Source organism: Venturia canescens, chromosome 4, assembly GCF_019457755.1.
Source record: "Venturia canescens isolate UGA chromosome 4, ASM1945775v1, whole genome shotgun sequence".
In the NCBI taxonomy this organism is placed as follows: domain Eukaryota; kingdom Metazoa; phylum Arthropoda; class Insecta; order Hymenoptera; family Ichneumonidae; genus Venturia; species Venturia canescens.
Window position 1 is genome coordinate 19,724,627 of NC_057424.1, and position 20,913 is coordinate 19,745,539.

At 41.2% G+C, this 20,913-nt stretch overlaps 2 protein-coding genes across 3 annotated transcripts; one reads left to right on the forward strand and one right to left on the reverse strand.

The window, feature by feature from the left end:
- Positions 1–107: 107 nt before the first annotated feature.
- On the reverse strand, positions 108–18,474 carry LOC122409412 (mucin-2). Of its 2 annotated transcripts, none has more exons than XM_043416973.1 (11): positions 17,975–18,474; positions 6,952–7,148; positions 6,625–6,754; positions 6,391–6,508; positions 5,271–5,349; positions 3,667–3,715; positions 3,195–3,294; positions 3,009–3,102; positions 1,947–2,929; positions 947–1,165; positions 108–861 (listed from the first exon to the last, which is right to left on the reverse strand). In XM_043416973.1, the coding sequence occupies exons 2-11, from the start codon at positions 7,082–7,084 to the stop codon at positions 727–729; spliced, it is 2,040 nt and encodes a 679-aa protein (XP_043272908.1). In that variant the 5' UTR covers positions 7,085–7,148; positions 17,975–18,474; the 3' UTR covers positions 108–726. The 2 variants fall into 2 exon arrangements, with proteins under 2 accessions (XP_043272908.1, XP_043272909.1); XM_043416974.1 differs by lacking the exon at positions 17,975–18,474 and adding an exon at positions 17,212–17,347.
- Positions 18,475–19,258: 784 nt separating this feature from the next.
- LOC122409661 (uncharacterized) lies at positions 19,259–20,863 on the forward strand. The gene is made up of 3 exons (XM_043417391.1): positions 19,259–19,362; positions 20,426–20,586; positions 20,681–20,863. The coding sequence occupies exons 1-3, from the start codon at positions 19,259–19,261 to the stop codon at positions 20,749–20,751; spliced, it is 336 nt and encodes a 111-aa protein (XP_043273326.1). The 3' UTR covers positions 20,752–20,863.
- Positions 20,864–20,913: the final 50 nt, after the last annotated feature.

Genomic DNA, 20,913 nt, shown 5'->3' on the forward strand with positions numbered 1-20,913 from the left:
CAAAAGATAGTATGTTTTCGAAGAACGTAAATTATTTCGCATATTAATCCCAGTAGCTATGAGATAAATGTGTGGATGATCTGAAACAAAGAAATTGACGCAAATAGTATGAAGAAAAAAAAAGTTGATTTATTACATTGATGGAGATTCAATTTTGTTACAGAGTTAATATTGACAATACGAAAATAAGTTGGTCAAATATTTTTTTCCTTTTGATTTGGGCAGGACATTCGGACAACAGTAATAATAACGATGATTATAGTTATAACAATAGTGCTAAAAATAACAATTAACGTTGGATTGAGATTTTTTTTCAAAAATAGTATTTACGAGTTCATATCGATAATATGAACGAAATATGAGAATCGAGAATACTTCAAAATGACGTTTTTAATTCTGTCAGTCAGTTAGAAAACCCTAAATAGCGCTGGAGCTACATATTGCTGTGATCGCCACGCTTACACATGGAGCAAAGTATCTCTACATAATAACTTGTCTTGATTCGCTATCGTGAATCTTTGATACAGTTATAGATTTACGTATGATTTATACGTATTTGTTTAATGACAAAAATATATATAAATATTACTTCTTTTTTGTCTAAATAACTAATTTTTCGTATTCTTCAACGGTTTTTCTTTCCCGATGGTCGAGTTAAGGCACACATTTTTCGTAAATTTTAAAATTATACCGCATAATATTTTTTAAGACGATAATGACAAAAATTTACAAAATGACGCATGGCAAGCCGCAACACAATGGCAAACAAACGGGAACGATCGCTTTTCCGCTGCTGCTTTTACTTTTGGACTTGCTCGACGCCTCGTATTCGTATTTTCCGCTACCCTTCTGCCACGCACCCTACAAAATGTGAATAAAAATAGTTTCATAGAAAAGTCAAGTAAAAAAAGGAAAAAGAATTATTCATGTAACTCAGTGTACTAACCCCGGACTGAGACATTCCTCCTTCGGCAGATTCCTTCTTCGTAAATTCGGCCGAACCCGGTGGATAATAGACCGGCGGTCCTGCAATGTTTTTGCTCTGCACTTGAGGTGGGGAGTGCGGCGCGAAATCCACCTCCTTTTTCGGACTCACCGCATCTTGTCTCGAGCGATCTTTTCGTTGATAATTTTCCTGTTTTGCGATATCGTCCAATACTTCTCGCTGGAAAAAATGTTTCTTTCATCATTAAAAGCGTAAGAAGCAACGGAATGAATGAAAGTAGCTCGAATAATGAGGCTTTAAGGGGGATCGGCTATCACGCAAAAATAAAGATACGGACTTGAAATTTTTATGAGTTATAAACAAAGACTATACGCAGCTATTCCCAAAATTTGAGCAACATTGACCGTTTCGTTCGTTCGTAATAAATTCTCGAAATTGTGCATTTTACTGTATGATGAAACACGTCCCCTTATGGAGGCAATCGACGGAAGTTCAGAAATCACAATTTTGATGCTCTCACAGTAAAGTTAGGTAATCCAAAAATCGGATTTCGGTAGATGAGATATAACAGATGTTGTAAAAAATCGAGAGATACCGATTGACCGTCTCAATTAATTACAACACAACAACAAAGTTTCACTTCACCCAATAATTTTCGGAGAGAGAAACAGTGGGGGTTCAGCAAGCCGCACGGGCCATGAGCTAGACAAGGACAGCCTTATGCGCACGCACAGGCCCGCGTGGCTCACGTAAACCAGCCTAACAACTGATGCGACTCCCAAGTCGTTGAGAATTTAACTATTCATTTTATCTCGACTATGTTAATTATTTATCAAGAATGTGGGATATTATAAGCAATCATAATTGATAATATGAATATTCAACATAAATCAGGATAACCGTGAATAACTTTAATTTAAGCTCTTTTTTGACTTCAGAGAAACAGCCGATCCCCCTTAGTCTAATGAGTCGTAAATTCTAGAGTCGAGCATACAACTACCTCCGAATCGGAGAAAGAGGCCATGAGGTCCTCGAGTTTGGCAGGTGGCCCGTGTCCATTAGTGACAGGTTTGCTGTTGGACGGATACATTTGAACGCCGGTAGGAAAAGGTTTGGGTAGTAAGACTTCATGGTCATCGGGATGGCGGCCACCGGGTGGTACAACGGTCGTTGTGTTCGAGTACTTGTAAACAGTAGTGTTCGACTGCGGAGGTGTTGTTTGGGGTGGTGCGGATGTGTAATAATTAACGGTGGTAGATCGAGTCGGAGTGGCAGGTTTGTGTACATCGGGGCGTCCGGCGGAAGGGGGTCTGTTTGGATAATGTTCTTCGAATCGGTCAATCATTGTTGTCGTGTGAGTCTCGTTGATGGTTGTCGGTGCGGGTGGTTGTTGTTGGTTCTGATAAATGACGGTGGTGGTTGATCCGCTCGGATGATCGACTCGATCGTGATCATAACCGGGCGGATAATTGCCATCGGTTTGCCGATAATACTCGTTTCTCGACACGGTCGTTTCCAAACTGGTTCCCGGTGCTCCTCCACCCGGATACACGATCGTCGTGGGTTTGTTTCCTCCTGCAGGGTAGCCGACAATCTCTTCCTGATAGTACTTCGCTTCTTTATGAAGAACCTTCGATTTTTGGGTAACTTCCGGTGTCGTAGTCCCGTATCGCGTCGGGCTGACGGGTCTTTCGATCGGGCCGCTTGCACCGCGTGGTAGAGTGTAGGTGATTCTCTGATCGCCGGAGAGGTGCACATTTTTTTGGTGCGTCGTCGTACTGCTGCCCGGCAAATAAGACTCCGGAGCGCCGGGCAATTCGTACGTGTAAGTCTTTATGGTGGTCGTTACTTTCGTGTTCGGCCCTGGTGCTAAATTTATCGGAACCGCTGGACTCGGCGATGGCACTGGCACGTACTCCACCGTCGTTCCGTACTCCTGACTCGCGTTCAGCGTCTGCACGGGTCTAACGTCCGTTTGGAAATCTGTCCGATAATTCGTTTCGGTTACATTTACACGAGCGGAAATAAAATGTCGAAAAAGCTTTGGGCCTTTCACACTTACTCGATTCCCGCACGAATTTCAGGTCTCTCGATTGCGCACCAGGCAGAGGCGAAGTTTGTTTCGAACGTGACGTCGTGTAACTCTCGTCGAATAACTGCTCGAATCAATGTCAAAGAATTATTTTTATTGGACGAACTGGTGCAATACTCGATTGCGGTTCCGATCGGAGGCTCGTCTTCAACTTACTAATTCTCGATTGACGCTCGAAGACTTGACCGCGGGTTCGGGACTGCGCTGTCGCCTGTGCAGGCGATTTTCTTCGTAGCTTGTTTCATGGACGTCATCACTGGAATTAAAATGAATAATTACAATTCAAATACACTCTCGAAAAAAATATCTTAATAAATTATCACTCAAAAGAATTCACTGACGGAGATGAATTCGCCATTTCAAAATGGCCACTTATCCAGCGATCAAATTAACATTGAAAATCAATTTTAAAATAGCTCAATTACAACGACGAAACTAGCCTTTTTTCAGTGTAACGCAATGGCGCTTTTGAAAAATAATTTTACACTCTCATCTCCGTTCTAGAGTCTCGAGAAGCCGTTTGGTTCTTGGCAATGTTTCAGGTATTAAGATATTTTCGTATTTCCTGCGACAAACGAGTTTCTCCTCGAGTCTATACTTTTGTGTACATTAGAATTATGGTACTCACACCAAGGGCAAGCCGCTGCTAAATGAGTTGTCGACCAACGTATACGGATCTGTAACACACGTAAAAAAAAGAAGCACTTGAAAAAACTGTCATTATTAAAAACAGAAGTTCATTAGAAGCGAAAAATCATAGTCCAACTGCAATAAATAGCGTGACGCAGAGTTACGGAAAAACATTGAGTTTGCCAAAAATTGCTTTTGCCAAGATGGATTGCCGAAAATTGGAAGTCTCCTTGCGTACGCGAACGGTGACTTGATTCGACATTGATTGTGCATGAATTACATGAATATTAGGAACCGGAAGTCCATGTACGTCGGAGAACTGGCGTTGATCGTCGAACGAATGATTCCTGTGGCATTGTTGCAGCAACGAAAGCGTTTGTGTCAAAACAACGTGAGGAGGAAGCAGTAAGGAATTCGAAGGATCGAACCGGACGACCTTGACCCCTGTTCGAGTCCATGAAAATGTTTTTTTTTCTTTTCTTTCGTTTATTCGCCTTTTTTCATTCGATGCAATCGCCAATTTTCTCCCTGTCACGATTGCCTCGCCAAAGAAAAAGAAAAAGAGAGAGGGACTGGCCCGGAGATTTTCTCCCACGGACCGGCAGAGGGACACAGAGAGAAATCGGGTCGAGCCTTCCGCAACCAAACCGAATATGGCGGGATACGAGCTCAAAGCACTCTGATAACTCATTCCACCCGGTGAGCTTTCCAACGTCAAATAATATTCCGACAAAGCGTTCGAGACGTTTTTTCTGTTACTTCTTCTCACGATTCGTGATCGAGTGACCCGACGTCAGTACTCGAGAAATTCGAACGCGCACAGTACGCGAATACGCACTTGAGAAATCGTGTGAATTATATACGAGAATGTCGCGAAAGAGACGGCTAAAAAGGGAATACTGTCGTTTTGTCCGTTCCAATGAGCTACGACGACGCCTCTTTTGAGAAGTTATTGAAGAATCTGCAGCATTTTTTTTATCTTTGCATGGTAAAAATGACAGTTTTTTCGTCGTGGATTCATCGATATATATACGTGAGAAAGAGAAAAGAAACTTGACTTGATGGTATTTTCGGACGTTTATTTCGAGATTTTTCACGTTGTGGCCGATCGTGCTGCAAGGTTATACATCGAAGGACCGCATCTCCCATGCTGCATAAAATGCAAATGCGCTTTTGCCTTTTTTCACTCTCGGAACTTGTATATTTTTCGTCACCGTGTTGTTTGATTTTGATCGTGAGTCGATCTCGACTCTCGACTCCCTCGTGTGCCGAGCCGGGCAAGGCCGTGGCACGCCGTAAAAGGAGCGAACGAGACACGGAGGAAACAACATCGTGATCGTACGAAGAGAGGTTAGGTCCCTTCGGCAATCTCTAACCTCGCTCTTTCGCGCATTCACCGTTTTATCGGCTATCTCATCTCACCCGTTTCCTCTCAACCTTCTTGGCACACTCGATCACATATTTTCACGCCCTCTAACGCGGAAGAATTGCATCTCTATTCTTTACACATTGCTATACTTTTTACAGCTCAAACTTACGACAGTAATTTACTCATGCTTGGCAAATAAATTTTATGACTCTATTCGAATAATAAATGCTTACCAACTGGTTTGCCGTCGACGTTCTTGTACTGGTAAGAAACCTGCTTGTAAGCCACTGTTTTGCTTTGTCCAGGTTGAACCTAAAAATTTTTGGTTATTTCAATCATCCGATAGTCGGGAAAAATACCATTTTATCCAACAGTTTCGATCATTTTCTCAATCTTTCATTATTTTCCCCAATTTCCTCGAGATTAAAAAAACACGATTTCTCAAATTATCGTTTTATTTCAACAAATAACACCTTTTCTAGTTACGAATTTGGTCACCAGACGGCAGACTCTACTGTGCGCGCGTCGAAAGAGCTTTACGGCTCTTCGCGTCGTTTTTTTTTCTCTCGCATCCTCATTCCTCATAAAATGCTCGGTTATACAGGCTCTCAAGTGTTCGGAATGGCAATAATTGCCGGAAATTAGCATGACTCGGAGGGCGAAGTGCGGCATCATGACTGCTACAGTGAATCTCGCGGCTAAGAACCACATACGACTCTCTCCTTATAAGACCAGACAGAACGCGTTGTATTGTATATCGCGATATTCTCAGTAAAGAGAGAAAGAGAGAGAAAAAACTATAAAACGAAAGAAAACGATCGAGCTCAGTTCCTTGATGATGGTTCGATGCTGAGTCCGCGCAAATGTGTGCATCGCGTTGGCGGATCGGTAGCACACGTATATTGCGTTTCACGAGATTCCAAGCCCCGTAAACCGCGATACATGTATATTAAACAGCCCGTCGTGCGTGTTCCCGATCCTCAAATACCTCCACACGTTTTGTATATTTCATAGCGGTTTACCGCGATCGTACGTGGGTGATAATCGCGTAATTTCTCAATCCGAGTTGAGATATATACTCTTCGATGAATTATTTATAAACACAAATTTATAAAACGAAAGAGAAAAATGCCAAATCAGTGACAGGCCCGAAGATAAAATGTTAGGTTATGAACGCGAAATTCGTCGGTCGGTCTCTCGCTCGGAATAGCCACGATGAATGAATATTTTGACGAAAAAAAAAACTCAACTCGAGCGTAACCTCAATTCTTTTACAATTTATCTCGCTCGTGATGTAATTTTAAAAAAAGAGAACAGATCTAAAGTTTTTTTTCGATGTATAAAAGCACTTACGTCTCGAAGCTCAGCGTCCAGGGCCTCCAGGCCAGGAATTCCACTTCCGACACCAGCCGGTCCGGTGCTTACGAATTTTTCGCTCGTTGTTGTTTTCGAGTGCGTTGGCGAGAGTGATCTGACGTTCAATTATCAAATGAATCATCTTTTTCATCTTTCAATTATTCACTACGAATCTTCAAAACCGCATTATTTTTCAATTTTTTCTAACAATCATATTTTCCAATAAGTAACCTGGATTCGGTGACAGTTTTTGAGGTGTTTGCAGCCGAACGGTATTCGACCTGTGGCGATCGTGCTCTTCCTCCCCTGCTCGGTGTCGCGCTCCTCGATACGCTCGTTTGCAGATCCTCGAGCAGAGCGTCTATCAATTAACGAGGTTAAAACTTCCATTATTTTTTTCCAAATCGAGTAATCAAAGTTGTATTTTTTTTAAGGAGGAAAAATCCCGTTAAAAATCTTGTTTCTCACGATTTATTTTCGTTCAGTGAATACGAATTTTGCGCTCTCGGAGAAAATGTCTGATAGAATTACACGTTTCTTTTGGGAACGAAACTTTACCCAAATTGTTCTCGAGGCTGTTGCCGCTCGTGTTTCCCAAGTGCCCCTGTCCGGATATAGCACCACCGCCGCCACTACCGTGACTCACGTATTTTCTGCTCACGTGTGAGCTCTCCCTCATTGTCGTTGACATTGTTCACGGTCAGAATCACCTTTTTTCCTTATCCTTTATTTTCCCGATTATTTTCACACCAACACTAAAAAAGAGGAATCAAATGGGAGAAATAAGCGAACGATCCAATCCCCCAAAAATACATTTTTTCTCGTATAATTCATTCAGAGTTTCTAACACCCTAGAAAAAAATTACCCACACTTTCGCGCTTATTTCCCCCCACCCACGATCTTCTTGATCGTCTTGAAAAAACGAAAAAAAGATTTATAATTAATTATTTTTTTATATTTCGCGAATTATTGATGCGACTTAAAAAATAACGAGTTGGAAATTCGGCAGGGAAGAAAGTTGGAGATTTACTGGAATTATTTGAGAGTTTTTTTAGATCATTTCGTTGGACTCCAAAGTTGGAAACTTCAGCGTCATCGTAATAATAACTTTGATGAAAACAAACATTCAACGAGATACGTGCGCACTCTCAAACGTCATTCAATTGACTTTTCTGTTATTTAAAATACACAATAATTATAATTGTTATTGAAAGGTATCGAGATGTCGGTAACGATAATTTTCTTGCTCGTTGCGACGGATATACTACATTGTTTGTGTCTCGATGATGTAATCGACCAGTCTCGGAGATCCCCATCCTCTCTCCCGAGCTGTTTAACTCCGGGCTCTTTTCATTCGGAAAACAAAATGCTTTATGGTTTATTCCGGTAGTGCGCGGAGGTTGACTGGGGCGGCACACGAATGGGGCCAAGGAGGATGTACGCGTTTGCGTGAAATCTTCGATACCTTTTACTGACGGTGCTCGATCTTTCGGTCAATATGCGCGTACGCCGAAGCAACGCGAATGCGAATTCATGCACGAACTGACGTTGAAATATTCTTTTAACAAAAACAAACGTACGCGTGGGATTATCGTTTGAGTATGGAACGCAAAAATTTGATCGACGATCCCTCCATGCTCCTCGAACTTGTATTTTGACAGTGACACCATTTTTCGAGCACAATTTTTTATTTCTTTTCCTTTTTTATTTTTCCTTTTTTACATTGATGTTTACTTTCCTTCTTTGCTTCCCATTTTTTTTTCCAGTTTTCAATGTCAATGTGCTCAAAATGTCCAAGAACTACGAAAAATCATATCTAGAAAAAATGTCCGAATGCGTGTGCGTGTGTGCGCGCGCGCGTGTGTGTGTGTGTGTTATGGCACTGCAAAATTCAAACGCTTATAACTCGAAAACGATTTGAACAAGTTTTTCATTCTCTGATAATTTTATCAGAATTTGAAAAAAAATACGAACCCTACGACGTTTTGTAATTAAAAAAAAAAGCGTGTCGACGCTCCAACTTCCGGAAATTTTAACCCTTGGTGTGCATCTGGGATCAGGTTGAGCCCAAAATTTTTTTTCTCACATGAAGAGCACTTACGGATGAGCATCTCGTAAGTAAAACCCCCAATATTAAGAAATCGTTATCCCCTCTTTAAAAGCATAGCCACCCACTTCGTACTCCAAAATAAATACACTTTTTGGAACGGTTGCAAAGCGGACTATTTTTCCCTCAAAGCATGGACCCTTGTCTGTAAAACTCTGTAAGGATTTTTTTGAAAACTCAAAATTTAATTTTTCACGAGAGATTTAACGGAAAAAGTGCTTTTTACGCGCACTATCAACTTTGAGCACGTTTTTGAACAATGAAAAAAGATTTTTTTGGAAATCCGACTTTGCAGCCTTAAAGTTGGATCAATTCACTGCAAAAAGTGACTAAACCTTTTATTCCGAAGAGCGCGCATAGTTGCCGAGATATTCGATGTCAAAAATGACCTGGCCTCAAAGTGACCCCATGTGCACGAAATGTCTCGCTGTGAAGGTGTGCACACTAAGGGTTAAGATTTATTACCAATTTTTTTTTTTTATAGATAGATTATCGTAATAGGAAGATTGGTATTGAATTTGGGAAATATCGGTCGAGCCGTTTAAATTTTATGATTTTTTGAATTTTACGAAAGTATGAGTTTTTCAAAATTAATATGAAAAAGTTAAAAGTCGATAAATCAGTTAAAATTTTGTTGAAAAAAAAAAATTAAAAGTAACAAATTGCTTTCTCAAGCTTTTAGAACAATGCTTAATTAAAGCTTCCTCTACGAGGAAGCCAAAATGAAAAAGCACCTCATAGAGCAAGCTTTGAGCATCGTGCATCTTGATCATCTTGAGGAAGCAATTTGGAAATTTCAATTTCCAGAATTTTTCATTGCCGTTTTTCCGGGGGAAGGCTAATTTGATAAAATTAAGTTGTTCGAATATCCTCGATGACCAATAGTGCCAAAAATAAGCTTCGCGCTCGGGCTGATCGTTGTAAAAAATATACATTTGCTTCTTCGAAGCCCTGGAAAAAAGTGTTTCTCCGTACCATGGCATTATAAATCTCTCGCACACACGAAATTTGAAGAATATCTGAGAAGATTAAAAGCGTTTTACGAGCAGCTGCGCGCCCGGTCTTTTTCCCCTTTCGTTTCGACGCAGAATCGAGAGATGACGTAGTTTCGTTATTTTTTTCACTGTTTGACCGGACGATCTTTTTGGACAATCGTGTTGGTGATTCCAAGGTCAAAAGTAATGTGGGTCAAGGGTGATCGGGCAGCCTCGAGCGCACAGGCGTTTAGCGCTTTACATGGATCCGTTTAAACCGAACGACGGACGCAACGTAATTTTTTCAAACCTTTTTCATCATCATTCGAATTGAAAGATCGTTGGAGCTCAGGCGCTGCTCGGTTTGCACTGACCAACGTTTGGTCTTGTGACGAGGATTCGTGAGCTCGGTGTTGGACGCGCACGATCGAAAAATATGGAAGGAAAAGCCTCGCTGTTCGAGCAAAAGTCGAAAGAATTTCCGGGAAACGAATGCCACGGGGGCTCGGCGTTGAAGCGCTCCGCTCGTAAACGTGACGTTTGCTTCTCGCCTCGTAACAAGAAACTCGTTAAATGAACGAGGATACGAATGTAGATCTAATACACGATTGAGAGTGTGATGTGTAATTTCGTGGCCTCAAGCATCAATTACATGCAAATTCAACGCTCCCCCCGCCTCTTGACTGTTGAAAAAGCAACGGATCGTCAGTCCTCTCTGAGGGATTGCGGCAGTCCTCTCAATTTCATTTTCCCACATTGATGAAAAATTGAAAACGAATCCTTTTCTTTCGAGTATTTTATCGGAAGAAAAATGGTGAAAAAAAACTTTTTCAAAAATGAGTCCAAACGTTTGTCAACATTTGTCGACGTGGGGACGGAAAACGTGCGTAATGGAATGACGCTGAAGTTTCCAACGTTGGAGTCCAACGAAATGATCGAAAAAAACTCTCCAATAATTCCAGTAATTCTCCTATTTTGTTCCCTGCCAAATTTGCGATTCGTAGTTTTTTAAGCTGCACCAACGATTCGTGAGATAAATAATTGGTGAATTAAAAACGTTTTTTTCGTTCATTTCGTTGGACTCCAACGTTGGAAACTTCAGCGTCGTCGTAATGGATCGCCGAGACTCGAGTGCAAACGAAAACCGACTACTTTTTATCGTGAGCGAATATCCCGACGGTCTTCCCATTGCGTCAATAGAGCATGAGAACAATCCGGAGAATGACCGCGCAGCGTCCTTTTCCTTCGGCTGTCACAATCGATGCCTCCTTCGAGATTTTTTCGTAACGCGTGTCCTTCCCATTTGTCGAGGCTCGTATATTTCTCTTCAATCGATGACAAATCAATGGCTGTCCGACGCCGAAGCAAATCTCTCGATACGGAGATATTTGTTTATCGATCCGAATGAAAAACTTACGTTTTCGGGGCCCTGGTTCCGTTATTTCTTTCGAGGGTATCAGCTCTTTCAACATCTTTTCGCGTAGCACGCCGCCGTTCATACGAAAGTCCGAATGATCTGGCATCACGAATATAGATCGCGAGTAATCCGTGTCACGCAGCACGCATTCGAGTATAACGTCGTCGCTACACGTATACGCATATACAGAATGATTATATCGGTGGCTTTAAAAGCGTGTACGTCGCCTGCTGGCTACGTAAAATGCATATTAACGGCGATGACACTCCTCTTTTATTAACGCACGTACTCAACAACTCGTTCTTTTAACGACATCATCAGAAGTGAGGCAATTTATTTGTATTTTTTGTTTTTTTTTTTTTAATTTATTTTTTTTTCTCGACGGATGCTGCCATTTTTGCAGATTTTTTCGAGCGGTGAGTAAACGATGTGCGGTCGACAAGTTATTTAATTATTTGGATCTTAAAAAGTGGAAGCCAAAAATGTTGGGTTTTGAACCTCCACACCGAAGTGAGCCAATTTTCTTCTTTTTTCTCGAGTCATCTGGAACGGTTAAGCAACCACGAGTGGTGGGAAAATTTAATGGAATTATTTGAATGGAAGTGGTAAAAATGGTCTTTCAACATCGTTCGAAGTTGGCAAATTTACTGAAAATTGTTCGCATTGCAGGATTATTAAGGAAGATCGTGCGCTACTCGTGATTTGAGAAAGCAATTCAAGCGTTTTTTGCTCTGTTTTGATGATGGAGGAAACGATTAAAATTTATTCTCGCAATTATTAAAATAATGTGTAACTTATTTGTTGAGATTGATAGATTTTTTAATACAATGATAACGGTTGAAATACTTTCGTTGTAAAATCGTCAAGGAAAATGTGACGATAGACGACGCTGAAGCTTGCGACGTTGGAGCCCAACGAAATGAAGGAATAAAATATTTGTAATTCAGTAAATTTTGATCTCACGAAGTGTTGGGGCAGGTTGAAAAACTACTTAATTACGGAATTACGGAATTATTTGCAAACTTCAGCGTCACGACAATAGCCAATTTCTATTCGTGTGCGTATTTTTTTATATTTTAAGGAGGTTGGATCGCGACGATACAATGTTGCCATGCTAAACCATGTTAAAAATATTAAGAATTTAATAAAATTTGGTAAATCTATTCTTTAAAAATATATAAGACATTATCAATTTTTTTAGATTTTTCTACCACATGGCTCTCGAGTAATTGAACACTAAGTTCACGCGTATAAGCATAGAGCTTACATATACACAGTTATACATCTCGTGCATAAGAACTTGGATTTAACGCTCAATTATTCGATAATCGTGAGATAAAAAATTTGAAAAAAATTGTATTTGTATACTTGATGCCAAAGAATGTTATCACCAAATTTCATATAATTCTGATTATTTTGATATCGTGATCCAACCTCCTTAAACCAGCTGGCTCACGATGTTCTCAAACCTTCCACCGTTTGTGTCGTTATTACTCGTTAATCTCAAACAAGTGTTTTTCTTTTTTCATTCCCAAGTAATTTTCACGATAACAAGGCTGCTCACTCGAGAGACATCGTTGATCTTTAAAAACATTACGTTTTCTTATTCTCGTTTTTGGCTCTTCAAAGTTGGAAGGATCCCCCATTTCATTAGATTGTCATTTTCACATAAAAAAGTGATTTTCGTTAATCGTTTTCTCGACAACTGCACGATAGATCCTGCAATAATTCCAGGAATAACGCGCTGCATATTTCTAGCATGCTTCCGAATTTCAACTCTTCAAGTTGCTCGATTTCCATTAGATTCGCGTGAGCTTCCTTAAGGAGGGTGGCTACGTTCGTCAAATTGATAAGAAATTGATCAAATTTGGTGATAATGTTCTTCAACATCAAGTGCGAAGACACAATTTTTTTCAAAATTTTCTTCCGCTTAGTTATCGAGTAATTACGCATTAAAGCAGATTTCTTATGCCCGGAATATATGGAAACGCTATGCTTATACACGTGAACTTTAGTGATCAATTACTCGATAACTGTACAGAAGAAAAATCTTTAAAAATTTGTATTGTCAAATTTAACTCTAAAGAATATGTTCACCAAATTTTATTAAATTCTTATAATTTTGAAATTTTTAATCTATTTTACATGGTTTAGCATGGCAACATTGTATCGTCCCTAGCCACCCTCCTTAATTCGAAGGTATTTAGTTTGATTTTTCTTCATCGAGGAAATCGAGTGATGCAAAGCCCACTGGAGTGGTACGAAAGAATTCGTTCGGATTTGTTCAAGTTCCGGAAAACAAAAGACCAACGTTATTATCTCAGGGGTATAAATGAAATAAATAAAGCGGCATAATCGAGTGGAAAGTCGTTTTGCGAGCCAAGTTGGCTCCGTCATATTTCCTCGGAGACACGCACACCTGTTACGTAATTAACCGATTAATCTCTCGTTCCCGTTTGCTCATATAATTCCCTATACGAATGATTTGCCGCGGGAGTCTTTGCGCGCAATTTATAGACCGGGGGATCGCGAGAGTATGCAGATACGAGCTTCGATACGCTCAATGTTGTTCTTAATTAGATGTGATTTCTATCGTCGTCGTTTCTGTACCGATTTGACCCAATGCACTCGCCTTTTAAGTGCTTTACGCTTGAGCGAGTAGGTGCAGGCTGCTCCGCGCTAATCATACAGTTGAGAACGAATCGAGCAGCGAAGAAAAGGACGGCGGCAGGCATGAAAAAATCCTTTCGAATATTAAGGAGTTTCGGTACAGAAGTCTAAATATTAAGAAATTTATCAAATCTGGTGATAATGTTCTTCAACGTCAAGTGCGAAAACACAAATTTTTTCAAAATTTTCTTCACTTAGTTATCGAGTAATTACGCATTAAAGCAGATTTCTTATGCCCGGAATGTATATGGAAACACGTGAACTTTAGTGATCGATTACTCGATAACTGTGCAGAAGAAAAATCTTTAAAAATTTGTATTGTCAAATTCGGCACTAAAGAATATGTTCAAGAAATTTTATAAAATTCTTAACTTTTTGAAATTTTTTATGTTTTTAGCACAGCTTGGCATGGCAACATTGTATCGCCTGCATCGAAACTCCTTAAGATGATGGATCAGTCGGTAATCACAACCGTGAGTGCGAGAGAGATAGCTGCAAATTTTGTAAAGGAAATTTTTCCACATCGTTCGTCCGATCGAAAAAATAAAAATTTCATCGGATTTTTGCGATCGTGCTGCGTACGATGACATTTTTATTATTTTAATCGGACGAACGATTTCAAAGAGTTTCAATTTCAAAAATTCGAGGTGTGATTACCGACTGATCCATCATCTTAAGAAGGGTGGATCGCGACGTTGCAATGTTGCCATGCTAAACCATGTTAAAAATATATAAGACAATATCAATTTTTTTAGATTTTTCTACCACATGGCTCTCGAATAATTGAACACTAAAGTCCACGTGTATAAGCATCGTGCATAAGAACTTGGATTTACGGCTCAATTGTCCGATAATCCTGTGGTAAAAGATTTTGAAAAAAACTGTATTTCTATACTTGATGCCGAAGAACGTTATCGCCAAATTTTAATGAGGCTGAAGAATTCTCCAAAAATTCCAGTAACTCTCCAATTTCGTTTGCTGTCGAAGAATTTCCAATTCGTAGTTTTTCTCAACCTGCCCTGGATACTTTGTGAGATAAAAAATTGGTGAATTGAAAATGTTTTTTCCCTCGTTTCATTGAACCGGAACGTTGCAAACTTCAGCATTGTAAATTTGGTCAAATTCTCTGATTATTTTGATTTCGTGATCGACCCTCCTCGAAGCCCGAACCGCGTTGATTTTTCGGAGAAGGCGCGGACGCGAAAATGCTTTATTATACTTTTATTATTGCGAGGAGGCGGAAGAAAGTGAGATGAGAAATCCCCGAGTCTCGTGTATTTTGTAGATGAATTTTGGAATCTTGCCACCTACGCGGCTGCTCGTTCGCCGTCGTCCCTCGCGATGTTTATTCTATGTAAAAGCCACCTTCGCGACAAGACGAACGTATTTCGCACTCCCACACTTCATTTTCGCTCTCACTTTTTCGCCGTTTTTTCTAACGATCGAGACTGCTCTCTCCGCGCCCCGATGATCCCCTCGTTATAGAGACCGCTTCGCGTTCCTTTTTTCATAAAAATAGAGCGCCCTCGATTACTCGAATTCCACTGATTAGACGACGCTGAAGTTTGCAACGTTGGAGTTCAACGGAATGAACGAAAAAACAAATTTATAATTCGTTATTTTATTATTTTACGAATGATTGATGTTGCTTAAAAAATTACGAATTGGAAATTCGGCAGGGAACAAAATTGGAGATTTACTGAAATTATTTGAGAGTTTTTTTAGACCATTTCGTTGGACTCCAACGTTGGAAACTTCAGCGTCATCTGATTAGTTCGACGAATCGAACCCGTGCCGCCATTGATTTAGGCAGAATTTTGGGGGCTACCGATCAATCGACTCGTTCATCCGCCTTCCGGAAAGTTTCCGCGGACAGCCGCCCCGCACCGCTCGGATTTATCAATAGACTCGACTGTGCTCGAGGGGCTGCGCTCGAAAGGGCAGCACGTGCCAGCGAGAAGGCCCGTCGGCTCTGTCCGAACTCCCCTCCGCGATCGTCCATTATTTCACGCTTTTTCACATTTTTCTTCGCGTTTTAAAGCCTCCTTCGCCATAAACTCAGGCACGCACACGCTTCTCGTAAGATATACACTCGGGATCGCATTCCACGCTCTCGCAGAGACCCGCCTCGGTCCGAGGGCCGCGGGAGAAGCGCGCCAACGCGTCGACGGATTTTTCGGTCTTTCTTTCGCTCTTTCACTCTCCTTTGCTTTATCCAGAACGTTCCGCAGACACGCGTGGGAGCAGCGCCGTTTCTCGATCGCTCTTTCGCGCCTTAAATATTCCGCCACGTTCGAGGACGTCGCGAGAAACGACCTTTCATTTTCAAAACGATTTATCCCCCTCGCGGCCACCACCGTCGCTGTACGAGCGCGCGTATCGCGAGCTCGCTTCCACGGTGACAGCATCTCTTTGAAATCCCGAGTTTCTCGTCTACCTTTCGATTCTCGCTTCGTCAACAAACCCAAACCGGTATCTCCCGATGCATGTTCACCTTTTTGTTCCGCTGGCGAAAAATATTCGAGCGCCGCTCACCCCCTTAAAGCTCAGATTCGATTTTCATGACTCTGGAAAGTCTCATTTTCGCTCAAATGTCGATGCTGCATGGTCAGAAGTACGGACCACGCACGCAACAATGCTTCGACTTCGAACCTCCTGTTTCACCCCCTTAAACACCCAATTTCGATTTTTGTCACTCTCGAAAAGTCGGATTTTCGGCCCAGTAGCAAAAGACATCGTAATCTTCCCTGCAAAGCCAGCGGACAAGGGGAGGAGAAGCGGATACGAAAGATCGGAAAAATATCGAAGTCGAAATCGATCGAGCGATGCGCGATTTTAGCTCTCATTGTCTCTTGTGCTGGAGGAGACTGATTCAGCGTCACGATTCAGTGGTGTGCGTGAGGCAAAAATTTGCCGAAAAGCCGATACTGCTTTTTCCCTTGAAACGTTAAAAAATTGATGAAATTGCGAAAAAACCGATTTTTGGGAGGCTCTTCCGCGTTGTTTTAATAAATGCGTTGATCTTAGCGAAAAATGTTTTATACAAGAATTGTAGATTATGGAAAAGTGACATTTTATGTCCCACACGTTTTTGTCCGAGGCCATTTTTTTCTGAGTTAAATTATTACCGATATTAACCCGGTGGTGGATACGATGCTGACGAGATATCGATTATAATTGGGGATCCGGTCGAGCGACGCACGAGCGAGTGGGAGGAGCAAGAGCAGAGTCGTTTCTCGTATCTCGTTGCGCTCGAGAAATCGTTCGACGCGTTGCTTCCCTGGGCCGGATGAGTTATCGCTAATTATAATTAACGTGGCATCAACGATTGGTGCAAGAATGAAAAGCCGGAGAGCGCTTTCCTCTTCGGGACCGTGAAGCCCGCGCGCGAGCGCGAGCTCTGCGTAAACACCGAGTGTTTATAAAGCTGCTCGGGATCTTTTTCGTCGTTCGTGGATTTCACTGTAACCGAGCCGTTTTCGCGTTGTCTTCACGTCCAGAAATAGAATTAAGATCGAAATGAACTTTCGGTGGATATTCGATTTAACTCTCCGCAGCGTGGAGTGCAAACGACGCCATTTCAGAAAATAACGATATCCGACGAATTGATTTAAAATATCCGCAATTTTATGTTGCTCGCTTTCCTTACTTGGTCTAAATCTTGAGACGTCACTTTGCTGAGACCTTGTCAACAGAAACGCGCTTGCGAGCTTCCCCGTGAAGGAGGATGACTAAATCGGTCAGACTATATTCGGCTACAACAGCTCATTCGTTTTGCGACTGTAAAGCCGACCTGACCGAGCGGCGCTTAAATTTGTTTTTTCTGGCAAACTTCCCACTTTTTATTCCAACACATACACCCTTTTTTCTTCGTTTTCCTTGCCTTAGTCGTTTTTTTACGTCATTTTTACGACGAACCAGCCAACGGGCGTCAGAAACTTGCATCGATTTATTTCAACAGTGATGCGAGCGTTTCGATCGAATTGAATATGCAGGACTTTCGTATAGGACACCGAAATTGACTCGAAAATGGTGTTTTCAGAACGGACACTTTGAGCCAAACTTCCCGATTCATTTTCGTGATGAATTTCAGTCGATATTGTTAATATACGAGAAAATTGTTCGTCAAAATATTATTCCATTTATCAGATCGAAACGATCACGAAACGTGATCAAGAAGCGGACGAAATGGTTTTACAAACACTGCTTTTTTCACGCCGAGATAAGAGAGCCGAAAATATTTCGATATGTACTCAAGAGACGTTAAAACGACTGTTTGAGCCTTCGTGAATAGACGATCAAAGGAATTTCAATGGAAAACAACAAAAAGTGACGTTCGCCTGACACCGGAGATTTCAATCGTTCCATACTTGGATCGATTATCGAAAAAAAGTCAATCGACGATGACTCACCTTGTTAATCGATATGAAAATAATCCAACACTTGAAATTCACGCACTACGAATCTAATATCGGATAAACGTAAGAAAAAGGGGCTAGAAGATGAAAGATAAAATGGTTAAAAAGTCGGAAAGAAATTGCGGGAGATAAAAGCCGGCCAGAGATCAACGGTGTACAGAGTCACCGTTTGCCCAGAACTGGCCTCGTCTACTTCTCGCTTATAGTCGTCTCCCTCCACTGAAACGCGTCTTCGTCGCACGTCGCGTTCGCAAGTCGCTAGAGAGACGCACACGCGCGAAACATCTTGTCTCTCCTTCTCGTCGCTCCGTTCGACACACATACACATACACAGTTCTTCTCTCTCCCCCCGTCGGCCTCTGTTGTCATTCTCCGTCCCTTTTCCCATGTCTCCGCGCTCCCTTTCCTCTTTCTCTCTCTTTTTTTCTCAAAACGCCGGCATCCACGCACTCGTGCACACGCACCCGTGATTCGCCTCGAGTTCTTACGAACCAACACACTCGCGGGCTCCGCAACGGCCAATCCGAAAGTCCTCCACTGCGCCTCCCTCACGGCTCACGGGGGTTGTCGGAAACACGCGTGTGTTTGCGAAAGAAGACGCGCTTCTTGTATTTAACCCGAAACATATACGCGGACGTGACATTCTCACTCTTTTCTTTTTCCCTCCCACACAACACACGCGAGCGCTCTCTACTCGCCTCCCGAACAACAAAACTACTGGGAACGAGGTGTTTTTTATTTTCTTTTTCATCGTTTTTCTTTCTTTCTGTTTCTTTCTTTGCGCTCTCCTCATTCCTTCGTTCTCGGTTCGAACATCGTGATGCCATTCGCAAGATTAGCTCGTGCTGCATCCCACCACACGTGACGTAAGACAACTAAAAGTGAGGGCTTCCTTTGATTCCACGCTTCGTTAAAAATAATTTTGAATTATGAAGGGCCCGTTATTGAAAAGGATTTTCGAACGTCTCTTATGCGTCGAAGAAGATTTTCACCGTCTGTGTTTAACCTATTTCGGCTCACCCAGTTAAAACGTCATTTTGAAGGAGAACAACTATTTTCCCCAATTATTCGTCGGACGATTTTTTATTTCCATAGTTCGTGATATTACTTCTTACTTTCTTGATGTTATAAAGAATGAATATGTTTTTTACGAATCCATGATTGCGGAAAAGCGCTGTCGAATTTTTTTAAACGCTTGCGAAGCGAGTCGGTGTACTGATTGATCGATCGTCGATGATTTCACGATATTCAGATATCAACCTGATTTCATTGAGGATTATGATAATCACTGATCGTACGTTGTACGTAAATACACAAGCTGCATTTGCGCAGGCGTTTTCCGGAGGCCACGGATTCTCGGACGGACACGTGGTCCAGTCGAGGTAAGAGAGAGTCGTCGAGAAACAACTTCTTAAAAGGAATTACTCTGTGTTCAATTTCAATGACGTGACATTCCACATTCACTAACGTTTATTCCACCTCCTTCGCATTCAAATTTCCAAGTATTCCGATATCGAAACTCGAGCCACTGTTGCCCACAGGCTTGCTGAAAACTCAGTTTTCCATGTTTTTCGTCAATTCTGTTGTCTCGAATTTAGATTGAAAATGCGCGGTCTTGACATCCAATTCTTATGGAGCTGCGGGAATCGGGTCGGAAGGTCGATTTTTTTCTCAAACTTTTTTTTTCTCGTCATTTAGGAGATATAACAGTTTTCGAGGAAAAGAATTCACAGACTAGAGAATTGTTTTAAGATTCTCGGTTCTTATCGAATTTTCTTTATGTTTACAGTATAATTGAACAAACGGTAAGAAAGACGGTTACATATTATGTACGGATAAAATGAGAAATGAATTTTGTACCGATTGAACGTGGAACACCGTATATCAGCACAACAAACGGTCGTAATGAATTGTAAATAATAGACGGAAACGTGACCATATTGAATTGCCTCGGAAGCACACGCTATTACTTGGAATTGCACCGAGATCGAGTCTCAACGATAATAATTCATACCGACGTTGTAATCTGATATTCGTCACGGAGAAATGAACAAAACGCGATTCTATTTTCCATTGCGGTATATTGATGAATTTACGGGCACAGTGACCTTGGGGTGTTTGCTGAAATAACGCGGCAAAACGAGACAGGGCCTTTGTCGACGAGCAAGATAGCAAAAGATTGAATATTAGAAAAAGAATATAACACGCTCGAAAACCCCCGTACTCGAACTGACTTAAAAACTTGACAGTTGCGCCATCTTTGAATTAAGATTCAAAAGAAACATCTCGGACTGTTTCTCATTACCGGTCGTTTTCTAGTTCAATGCCTGTTTTTGACAATGAAAACATAACCTAAATTTCATCATACTTCGTCGTCGGTACCAAAGTGCGATTCTGTTTGTCATTGCTGCTTAATAAATTATCTTTTGAATCGAAATAATCAAGTGACATGACCGTGTCAGTAATAAACAATCGAAATAGAGATTGCGTGGCGTGTCGGCTTGTGAGTGGAGCTGGCCTCATTGGTGCTGGTCTTTACGTGTCCCACCATTCCAAGAGATTTACAAAAACGACCGGCAAGACGATTATGTTCTCGATTGCAAGTGGTTCGTGAATATATTTTTCAATAACCACAGTTGAAATTTCAATTCCAAAAATGTTATCATGTTTTTGAAAATGATATATTTGATTGAATTTCAGCTCTCGTGATACTGGGGTCAACGAGGATACTAGATTTGCCACCGTTCCGTAATCAGTTCAGTCATGACTGAACGGAAATTCCGCAAATGTAAACGACAGCGATATTTGTATTAATTTTATATTTTAATTGTTCGTAGTCACGAGTTGACGATTGGTAGAATAAATTTTCTTATAAAAAACTTATCACATGAGGATAGAATTTACCAAAAAAAAATGTACGACATAGAAAATTC

Excerpts from the sequence above, each read along its gene's own strand:
- LOC122409412 (XM_043416973.1), bottom strand. The coding sequence starts at position 7,084 with ATGTCAACGACAATGAGGGAGAGCTCACACGTGAGCAGAAAATACGTG. Across the intron at positions 5,350-6,390 it reads TGGACGCTGAGCTTCGAGAC|GTTCAACCTGGACAAAGCAA; the intron begins GTAAGTGCTTTT and ends AAAAATTTTTAG. Across the intron at positions 1,166-1,946 it reads CCTCTTTCTCCGATTCGGAG|CGAGAAGTATTGGACGATAT; the intron begins GTAGTTGTATGC and ends CATTTTTTCCAG.
- LOC122409661 (XM_043417391.1), top strand. The coding sequence starts at position 19,259 with ATGATAATCACTGATCGTACGTTGTACGTAAATACACAAGCTGCATTT. Across the intron at positions 19,363-20,425 it reads GGACACGTGGTCCAGTCGAG|TGACATGACCGTGTCAGTAA; the intron begins GTAAGAGAGAGT and ends GAAATAATCAAG. Across the intron at positions 20,587-20,680 it reads TATGTTCTCGATTGCAAGTG|CTCTCGTGATACTGGGGTCA; the intron begins GTTCGTGAATAT and ends ATTGAATTTCAG.